Source organism: Diaphorina citri, unplaced genomic scaffold (assembly GCF_000475195.1).
Source record: "Diaphorina citri unplaced genomic scaffold, Diaci psyllid genome assembly version 1.1 scaffold1384, whole genome shotgun sequence".
Lineage (NCBI taxonomy): Eukaryota > Metazoa > Arthropoda > Insecta > Hemiptera > Psyllidae > Diaphorina > Diaphorina citri.
In genome coordinates, this window is record NW_007378810.1 from 33,948 (window position 1) to 44,830 (window position 10,883).

At 39.4% G+C, this 10,883-nt stretch overlaps 2 protein-coding genes across 2 annotated transcripts in view; both read left to right on the plus strand.

Annotated features, from left to right (window-relative positions):
* The window catches only part of LOC103515633 (phosphoinositide 3-kinase adapter protein 1-like), a 9,207-nt gene extending 3,411 nt beyond the window's left edge, over positions 1-5,796 (plus strand). The window contains exons 5-10 of the mRNA XM_008480566.1: positions 158-165; positions 242-330; positions 1,516-1,706; positions 2,039-2,096; positions 5,419-5,570; positions 5,791-5,796. Of these exons, the coding sequence (XP_008478788.1) occupies positions 158-165; positions 242-330; positions 1,516-1,706; positions 2,039-2,096; positions 5,419-5,570; positions 5,791-5,796 (504 nt within the window). The remainder of the gene's footprint in view (positions 1-157; positions 166-241; positions 331-1,515; positions 1,707-2,038; positions 2,097-5,418; positions 5,571-5,790) is intronic.
* Positions 5,797-5,927: 131 nt separating this feature from the next.
* Positions 5,928-7,462, plus strand: LOC103515634. Its single transcript, XM_008480568.2, has 4 exons — positions 5,928-6,078; positions 6,271-6,365; positions 6,709-7,074; positions 7,418-7,462. The coding sequence occupies exons 1-4, from the start codon at positions 5,958-5,960 to the stop codon at positions 7,460-7,462; spliced, it is 627 nt and encodes a 208-aa protein (XP_008478790.2). The 5' UTR covers positions 5,928-5,957.
* The last annotated feature ends 3,421 nt before the right edge of the window (positions 7,463-10,883 follow it).

A 10,883-nucleotide genomic window follows, 5' to 3' on the forward strand; every position in this document is an offset into this window, starting at 1 on the left:
GAGTACAAATTTTTGTCGATGGTGGGATTCGAACCCGGGACCTTAGCCTATATTGGACAAGGCTCCGTTTACATCGAAAAATCAGGTGTGCCACCCTTCAAGCTAACTAGGCTGGCCAACATTGACTACTCAGCAGGTCACTAGGTACTTATTTCAGGCATTCCAGTAAGTTATTATTTAATAAAATAAATAAATGTCTTTTCTTTGTGTTACTATATCACAACTTTGGTGCTCACTGCAGCATTGTAGGATTTTTAGTGGCGGCCCTACAGAAGAATATACCCCCTCACTTCAACCTCCTGCAACCCCACGGCCTACGACACCATTCCAGTAAGTTATTATTTAATAGTATTCTCTAACATTTATTTCTCTTCTTCCTTCAAATTAAGGTGATCCCAAGGGCAAGGTATATCCTTGACAAAGCCATTTGTAACGAGAGTAGCTAGAATTTTTCAGAGTTCATAAAAATTACAAATCATGTTAGTGAAAGTAAATGTGTATTACTGGAACGACTTGTCCTGGCGCACTGCCGGCCGTGTGCTGAGATTCTACTTAAGAGAGTCTGTGAGTCTGTTTAAGTTAAAGAGAGTGTTATTACTCCGATTAGAAAAGAGATCAACACCCTAGGAACATGTGCTTAACGTCAGTCAATCTCTTACTCAATACATCAAACAATTTGCTATTTCTGTTCCGTAGAAAAATATGCTTCGTACCAGGAAATCCAAGTTTCAAGTAAAATTAAGTAGAGCGTAGAGCATCTTTGAGTTAAGAGCAATAGCCTCAGTTACATCCAATTTACGATATTGTGCCGTGATTTTTAAAATTTGTAAGTCTTTGTAAAGTCGCGCGATTCCGCGGTGCTAGGTAACAGTCGCGCTACGGCGCGGCGATTCGAACTTGCGAGAGGCCTTGATCCCACTAATCCTTGCCTTTGAAAGCATTCTCAATGTTTATTTTGAGTCCTACTTTCACAACCTTTGACAAGAGGTTAAAGTTATCTACCTACTCTCTTAGAAATCTTGAACTTTCCTGTAACACCCAGCGAGAATCAAATGAGAATAGTAAACTCTTTGGCTACCACCACACACAAAAAGTCCTCCTACAGGCTTAGGTGTAGGCACCAAAGGTCCCATAGGTGTACTAATTAATAGTATTCTCTAACATTTATTTCTCTTCTTCCTTCAAATTAAGGTGATCCCAAGGGCAAGGTATATCCTTGACAAAGCCCATCCCGGAGTATGTTCATCATCGGATGGGCTATAAGAGACATATAGTTCCCAATAAAGTCCTGGGTCAACACGAGAACATTAGAAAGTAACTCGATGAAATATTTGTAATCGATGGTGGTACTCGAACGGGACCTTCGGCATGGCAAACAAGCGCGTTACCACTGGGCTAACCTTGCAAAAAACATTCAGGCTAGCTCTCCCTCTTCCAAAATTTATATGTATTCCTCTTTTATTTTTTTAAGCTTTCTATTTACACCATAAAATCTCTATTATCTGTTCACGCCAGGTACCGAAGAGTTCCCGACCCTACTCCACTTCGCTGCCAAGTTTGGTCTGGAGAAGCTATGCTGGACCCTACTCGAATGTCCCGGGGGAGAACAAGCCTCCCTGTTGCGCAACGCTGCGCACCTGACTCCATCCGAAATGGCGGACCGATGCGGTCATCATAAGCTGGCGGATGCGCTCAAAGGCCATCTGGTATGTACGTAGCGTTTCCTATTGAACCTCTCAGGCGGAGGCTTTTCTGTGTTGTGACTTTTTTAACGCAAAAACTAATCCTCCCGTGAATAATCTACATAGTACTAACTACTAACGCAAGCATGATGCCATGATATATAGGTACCTACACTACCTACTTTATTTATTTACAGGCTTGCCTTCTTGGTTAGTAATTAAGAGTGCTACATACATGAACTATCCAGATTATAATGGGCAGATATTTTTTGGTTATTATATGTACATATTTATGGCCCCACTGCAAAAAAAGTAATAAATTAGCCCTCATTTTTCTATTTTTGTTTTTCTTTCAGCAAATGACGGAGTTGACAAGCATGTACACTTACCTCAAAGGCATCTCAAATCAACAAGGTACGTTAAAACATGCATAAATGTTTCAAATTCAAATACGTTTGTTTGTTGGTTTCTTTGTTTGTTTACATACATACATATCCTAAGTCGTTCTGTTTGGTGGAACATCATGAAATTTTTGTTGGTTTGTTTACATAAAATGTTCGTACCTATACAACAACTGTTATAACATAAGCCCTATTTCCCCGTATCAGTTCTACAGTGGAAGGCCTTAACTAACATCCTGTTGAGTTCCATTTCGTTTGTATAGGATTAACAGGGCTGTTGAGCTAACTTTTAAGATAACAGACTCTTGGTTGCTTCAAAGAAGATTGGTGAAACCCACCGCTAGCCTTTCATATCAGACCTTGTCACAAGACCCTCATTTGAATTTTCTATATTTTGTGTTTCAGGTTTTAAAAAATGTCTATAAATGATTATATTTTTAGTTACATACCTACGTCTGTATTTACGAATAGTCTTTTCATTTCTAAGGTACTTGCCTATATCTTTTTTTTTTAGTCAAGTAGTCATGCTGGCTTAAATACCTTCTCGTCAGAAATATCGTTCCCCACTTACCCAACTCTAGAAATATAAGGACTCGAACCACCAACCTCCAGACTCCAAATCCAAAGTCCACTGCTCTAACCACTACATTTCTTAGGCCGGTCCTGACCTTAAATCTTCGAAACACACCTAATTATGTCAACTAATGGACTAATAACACAATTGCATGGGTATGATAGATTTATGTCAACTAGTACGTACATAATTGCATATGACAGATTCTCTGTTTCCCACAGACTCTAGACGCTAGATTTCTTAGAGAGTTAATTAACAAGAAGTAGTTATTCAAATCACAGAGCACTTGGTGACCAAGTCTGAACATATTACAGTGTGGGGGTCATAATTCATACAACTGACAGCAAGTGGTACTACTAGCACTCGTCTACGGTCAAGGTCCTAGTTGCTTCTCCAAATTCATAGTCCATTACGCTAACCACTACTCTGTTGAGGTTTGTCCGGACCTTAAATCTTTAAAACACTAACCTAATTATGTCAACTAATAACACAATTGCATGGGTATGATAGATTCATGTCAACTAATAGGTACATAAATGCATATGACAGATTCTCCTCTGCTTCCCACAGACTCTAGACGCTAGATTTCTTAGAGAGTTAATTAACAAGAAGTAGTTATTCAAATCACAGAGCACTAGGTGACCAAGTCTTAACATATTACAGTGTGGGGGTCATAATTCATACAACTGACAGCAAGTGGTACTACTAGCACTCGTCTACGGTCAAGGTCCTAGTTGCTCTTTCAATTCTGAAACAGCGATATGAGGAATTGAGAATATAAGTTTCGATATCAATGAAAAGGCAGCACGCGATTGCCCAGATGGTCACCCAACCGAATACTAACCATGCGAAACGTTGCTTAACTTCAGTGATTCATCGGGAACTGGTACAATCAACGTGCTATCACCCGCCGCGCCGCTAGCTTATCAATAAGTTTAAAACTAGGAGCTTTTTTGACCCATGTAGATTGATGGTACTGACTATCGCAATAGCGATAAAATAGCAAGAGTAGACATTAGACATCCACAATAATATGGTAGAAAAAACAAACATAGGTATCATTGTTCAACAAGAGTAACTTCCTATTTATTGAATAATAAAATGCTCTGTGGTGTAGTGGTCAAGACGCTCGGGTTCAATCCCAGCCCAGGTATGGAACTTTATCCTTAATATAATTTTAAAACTTGACCACAATAATAGTAGTAGCCTACAGCTGGAATAAAGGGACATTTCAGTCCTATGCGAGGAGTATAGGTAAATATGGACTGTTATTATTATTTATTTACGGGACTAATCCTTTATACAAAAATGACAATAGAAAAAAAATACACTAAAACTAAACAAACACAAACAACAATCAAATACAGTAGAAAAAAAATAATAAAATGAAATATAAAAGGAAAGTACAAAGTAAAAAAGAGTAGGTGCTTAAATTTAATTAAAATTAAAATCGCCGTCATTGGCATTCCTGACCATTCTATTCTATAAATATAAGAAGTCACTGTGTGTCTTTACAGAGTGATTGAGTTCCCCTTCCCATATATCCCATAGAGCGGACATGCTATTTTTTATGGAGGCTCATAATACAGTTTATGTCTGTGCCTAATGCTCCTCGCATTGACATATTGAAGTTTTTTAGTCTCTCATATCCGGTAGTTACTGCACTGGCTTCATCATATCGCCCGGTGTTGCAGCCTTGCTCCCGTGCATACTGATCAAGCTTCGCCAATTTTGAAACTTCAAACGTCACTTGTGATTTCCTCTCTGACTAGAAGTGTTTGGGACAGTGTTGGGTGTTTGGGCCCAGTGTTTCTCTGACTAGAAGTGTTCGGGCAAGTACTGGTGTCATCTTTTTTGCCTTCGGAGGAGGATGGATTCAGACTTTTGAGAATTTTTCGTGTTATATTTATTTTTCTGTCCTTGGTTTAGTTTTATTATTTTTAAAAATCTTCGTGATGGGATCCATTTCGGTTTAGACTTTTGAGAATTTTTCGTGGATGGGTTGAGAGTTTTGAGAATTTTTCGTGTTATATTTATTTTTCTGTCCTTGGTTTAGTTTTATTATTTTTAAAAATCTTCGTGATGGGATCCATTTCGAGAAATCATTCTTTGGAAGATATAATATGTGAGTATAAATTTGTATAATTTTATTTTGAAAATAATAAATTAGGTAGGTATTTGTAATAAAACACCAATTATTATCGGAAGAGAATATTATGTTCTTTATAACACTTTGAAATTTACACATAAATTAAAACAATAAATGAATTTTAGATCAGGTGTTGTGGACTATATTTCCGTCGCTCTTCACATTCTTAAATCTTAATTGAAGGTGTGCAATTGTGATGTGAGTTGTCGGAAGCATTATTTTGATTTCTAGAGGCAACTCCTGGCCCAATTATAATGGATAAACTTCACTGGTGATAGTGGGTGTTTGTAGGAAAATCGTCCTAAACAATTACTGGAATGTCGAAAGAAAAGCCCCCATTTTTTGTAACGATAGTAGCTAGAAATTTTCAGAGTTCTTAAAAATTACAAATCATGTTATTGGAAAGTCTGTGAGTCTGTTCAAGTTAAAGAGTGTGTTATTACTCCGATTAGAAAAGAGATCAACACCCTAGGAACATGTGCTTAACGTCAGTCAATCTCTTACTCAATACATCAAACAATAGGTGCTTAAATTTAATTAAAATTAAAATCGCCGTCATTGGCATTCCTGACCATTCTATTCTATAAATAATGTTTGATTTATTATTTTCAGCGGCTTGTTTACAAATCTCCATCCTAGCCACAGTGTACGTAGAAAAGAACGGAGAAGCCATGGGACATAAACTTGTCAAGTGCGAGAGTCGAATGAGGGAACTGGATCAGCTACTGAAAACCGCGGAGAGTCCTTTGCAATTCTTGTGCCAGGTAAGGAAATAAAATTACTTTCAGAAATTTCGTGCCCTGGTTGTTACACTATGCTAAATTTTATGTCTTGACTTGGACTCGAACGTTTCGAACCACTAGCCGTCTGGCTAGGGGACGTTAAACAGAGAGTAGACTAGTGTCTAGCTGTAGGACTATAAACAGGGAGGAGAACAGCCGTAAGTCAAAAGAACACTTTCAAATTTTTAATGGTCCTCACAAGGCTTAGTGAAACACGAAACACGGAGCAATAGTAACACAATTGGTCAAACCATTACCATCCTTACCCAACGTTGCTTAACCTCAGTGATCCTATGGGAAACCGGAGCGTAGTCAAATCGGATCTTCAGTCCGCCATAAATCTGCTGAGTCAAACCATTTCCAATTCTAATGACTGAAAATGAAACTTATTTTTCCTCAGATGCTGCAGAGAATGGACACAAAGCAAATAGTGACGGCATTTCAGCTGCTACCAGACCCATCAGTAGTCTCAGTCTACATAGTTCCTCCAGTAAGTAAAAATCTGCTACTTTTTCTTAAGTAGCCATTTCCAGGTTTGTATAATGATTATGTTCTAGATGTGCAGTAAGCAATGAAAAAGGAGTTTGCCTAAATCTAAACCGATCTTATGATCATTTCCGTGGCAAAGCTTGAGTTATGATCATTTCTCCTAATTTACAACCTGTATCTATTATTATTCCAGGTACCTCATCTACAGGACGTATCAGTACGGGTAGTGGTACTAGTCTGGGTGATAGTGGTACTCATTCTGATCATGAGGACAGGAAAATCACAGAGGTAAGAAACAATATTGGTAACTTAACCCAGTAGGTAGACATTTTGTCTGAATGGAAAGTTGGCTCTGTTGTGTTATCAGATTCAAGTGAGCTCTGTACCAAAAAGGTTATTGAAAAATTGAAACCCTTTTCTTGGTTCATGTAATCCCAAGCAAAGGGTCTTTCAGAGAGACCTTTTATCTAAAATGTTCTAATCTTGGCTCTTTCATAATTCTTACTTCTTACCTTCTTATGTAGGTACTTTAAATACTCGGTACTTTCAATACTTTACTTACTTACTTACTTAGGTACTTCTTTTTGTGGCAATATTAATAAATAGTTACTATCCTATTTTTTCCCTCCAGACTCACAAAGGAATACACGCCGCCAGCCTCACTCCGAACAATCATCACTTCTACTCCGATATCCCGTTCATTCCCAAACCAATGCTCACCAAATCCCTCAGCATAGATGAATACAAACACATGGAAAAGCGAGCCCTATGCACCTCCTGTCACGATTATACAAATCTGAGAGCTCCCTTGTTACGCGGTAATTCCTACCAGGAAGACCCAATAGCGGAGGAAGACCATCCTGCAGGAGGAAACGAAGTAGCAATTGCAGAAGTCCACAGCACTGTGGTCCACAACAGCACTGTGTCTCATGAGCAAGGATGTAATCATAAAGAAAACTGTAACTGTGGAACTTCAGAGAAGTCAAGCATATTATCCGTTCAGGATAAAATCCGCCCCGGGCGGGAATCGAACCCGCGGACTAGCGCTTTCTTTTTTTTAGTCAAGTAGTCATGCTGACTTAAATACTCGTCAGAAATATCGTTCCCCACTTACCAACTCTAGAAATATAAGGACTCGAACCACCAACCTCCAGACTCCAAATCCAAAGTCCACTGCTCTAACCACTACATTTCTTAGGCCGGTCCTGACCTTAAATCTTCGAAATACACCTAATTATGTCAACTAATGGACTAATAACACAATTGCATGGGTATGATAGATTCATGTCAACTAGTACGTACATAATTGCATATGACAGATTCTCCTCTGTTTCCCACAGACTCTAGACGCTAGATTTCTTAGAGAGTTAATTAACAAGAAGTAGTTATTCAAATCACAGGGCTCTAGGTGACCAAGTCTCAACATATTACAGTGTGGGGGTCATAATTCATACAACTGACGGCAAGCGGTACTACTAGCACTCGTCTACGGTCAAGGTCCTGCTTGCTCTTTCAATTCTGAAACAGCGATATGAGGAATTGAGAATATAAGTTTCGATATCAATGAAAAGGCAGCACGCGATTACCCAGATGGTCACCCAACCGGATACTAACCACGCGAAACGTTGCTTAACTTCAGTGATTCATCGGGAACTGGTACATTCAACGTGCTGTCACCCGCCGCGCCGCTAGCTTATCAATAAGTTTAAAACTAGGAGCTTTTTTTGACCCATGTGGATTGATGGTACTGACTATCGCAATAGCGATAAAATAGCAAGAGTAGACATTAGACATCCACAATAATATGGTAGAAAAAACAAACATCCTTTCTTTATTCTGCCATCACCATTCGGCTACAGCTGAAGCCGCTACAACAACAGTTTACCCGAAGTAAACTCCCACTCCAATTTACCCGAAGAAGTTGTCAAAACACGGTTTACACTTCTGAGAGATTTAACCTCTGGTACCAGAAGCACGGAGGATTTCTTTTGTTGCAAAGCACGGACAGATAGCTAAAATATTACCTAAAGTTCACCATACACAAAAAACCTAATCTAAGGTTTAGGGGCTAGACCGCCGGACCGCCCTAAAGGATGAGTTGAGCTTCTACGAATCTATATACCTAAAGTTCACGCGGGGAGTGAAAGACCTGAGAAGAACCGTTCGGATTTAGATTTTGTTGATCACACATTAACATGATTATTAATAAGTCGTAAAACTTGCTTGCTGTGATATAGACTTGTAGAGCTTTAACATTAACATAAAAATAGTCGCATACATAGGAGATACAAAGACCGAAACCTTAGGCCAGCCACTCACAGATAGAGCCAATTAGCTTATTATAGGTGGCCCTATAAATTTAATTGGTATATCTTACTTTTTAGGAATGTTTTGGGATACAATGAAGAACCGGGACCTGATTGGTTGAGCTGGACAAAGAACCAGATTTGTAATCCAAACAAATATGACACTTGCGGTTTACTTCCGAGATGTTGACCCATTCATACCAGAAGGATGGTCGGTACTCAAAAAGAGCTACTCAATTGTCCTCAATAGGCTGAGTGTACCCTGAACTCCAAGCATAGATAGGCTGACCATACGTCCCGCTTTCGGCGGGACAGTCCCGCTTTGGAGCCTCTGGTCCCGCTGTCCCGAGAAATCCTCTGGGGACGCTAAAATGTCCCGCTTTCGCCCAAAGTCCCGATATTGTCCCGCTTTAGCTGGTCCGAACCTAATATTATCATTGAGAGCAATGAGCTCGGAAAGTTCACCATACACAAAAAACCTAATCTAAGGCTTAGGTTTAGGGACTGTAGGGGCTAGACAGCCCTAAAGGATGAGTTCAGCTTCTACGAATCTATGAATTCAAAATGACCTGATTAGATTTTTTTGTGACTTTAGGTTTTTGCAGTGCAATAGTCCTAATCTAAAATGGACGCGGCACATCAGGGATCTGGAAGAGACCGCCTTAACATAAAAAAATAGGTCTTAGGTTTAGGGGCTAGACCGCCCTAAAGGGTGAGTCAAGCTTCTACGAATCTACCTATAAAGTTCACGCGGGGAGTGAAAGACCTGATAAGAACCGTTCGGATTTAGATTTTGTTGATCACACATTAACATGATTATTAATAAGTCGTAAAACTTGCTTGCTGTGATATAGACTTGTAGAGCTTTAACATTAACATAAAAATAGTCGCATACATAGGAGATACAAAGACCGAAACCTTAGGCAAGCCACTCACAAATAGAGCCAATTAGCTTATTATAGGTGGCCCTATAAATTTAATTGGTATATCTTACTTTTTGGGATACAATGAAGAACCGGGACCTGATTGGTTGAGCTGGACAAAGAACCAGATTTGTAATCCAAACAAATATGACACTTGCGGTTTACTTCCGAGATGTTGACCCATTCATACCAGAAGGATGGTCGGTACTCAAAAAGAGCTACTCAATGACTCAATTGTCCTCAATAGGCTGAGTGCACCCTGAACTCCAAGCATAGAGCCGAAAAAACCTGAAGCTGGTGGGCGCATCAATTCAATTTCAGGGGGTTGCCAACCCCTGCTCTAAGCAGTAACAAGTTGAAATAATAGAACTCAAATCGTTCCCTCTGAACCCTGATGTTTGGGCAGCGAACCCCTTACAAATGGTTAAGATTGAGTTGTTATAGGTAAAGATTTTATCACTATGCACCCCCGTTGACACTTGGTTAACTTCAAGATACGAGAATCTAAGCATTTGTTGAAACTCCTGGATTAATCGACTTAGATGAATCGACCTGGATTAATCGACTTGAACCCTTTCTACTCTGGGTTTCGAACCGAAAACTTGAAGATCTTTGTCTCAAGTTGAGATTTTCCCTAGAACGATATATCTAACGATAATCTCATCCATCATATTCCAATATGTTTCTCCCCCCGTATTCCTTATGTTTCTCTCAAATCTTATCGATTTCTCACGTCTTTCTTGAGGAACCCTACTGAGTATTCTTCAATAGTCGATTCCATCTAATCAATCTAATGTGTTCAGAATATTATGGATGTACTGTTACTCCCCATTCACCTGTATACCTATAGCCTGTAGATATATGGGTTATTATATTCGATGTGTGTGTCTGTGACAAATATATCATAGGCACTCACAATAGATCGGTGAAGTAAAGAAGCTTCGAGTTTCTCCATTTCCAGAACAGGATGTATTAGAAAACAAGAAGGTATGTGCCTAGATGTCCTAGGTCTAGGCTGGCTTGTAGGGGCACCGGGCACCCAATTTAGGTAGGCCTCTTTGTATATTGATATTGTATAATGCTATTACCGGTTTTGTGATTATTTTTTTATTTTTTATCCGAGCCCTTCTTAAACCGAACCTTATCTGTTTGGGATAAAATCGCAGTCTCTTTCTAAAGCTGTGTCCACACATAGTCGACTGAAACCGTACATTACCTTGACAACATAGATAAACCTCGGTGATCGACCATCTATCGATGTGGTCGACTATATGTGGAAATGTGGAGTGTGGACACAACTTGAGATGAGTGTCTCTCTATCGGACGGTAGTAGGTATTAGATATGTGGGATGTGGGCACCTATGTATTTACCTACCTATCATTAAATGATAGAAACGTTTATTTCTATTACCAGTATTACCCGTAAGTTTCCCCAAGATAAACCTTCATCACATGTGCTACCTACGCCCAGGGCCGTATCCAGGATTTTCTCAAGGGGGGGGGATGGATGCTCCAAATTTTCGGAGTCTGGCCTACAGTAAAGGATAAAAATTAAGCTCAAGGGGGGGGAGGAGGCT

What these genes read in the sequence shown, in the direction of transcription:
- LOC103515634 (XM_008480568.2), top strand. Translation starts at nt 5,958, where the DNA reads ATGACTGAAAATGAAACTTATTTTTCCTCAGATGCTGCAGAGAATGGA. An exon ending in AGGACAGGAAAATCACAGAG is followed by an intron (nt 6,366 to 6,708) that starts GTAAGAAACAAT and finishes TTTTCCCTCCAG; the next exon opens with ACTCACAAAGGAATACACGC. An exon ending in AGAAGTCAAGCATATTATCC is followed by an intron (nt 7,075 to 7,417) that starts GTTCAGGATAAA and finishes TGTTTCCCACAG; the next exon opens with ACTCTAGACGCTAGATTTCT.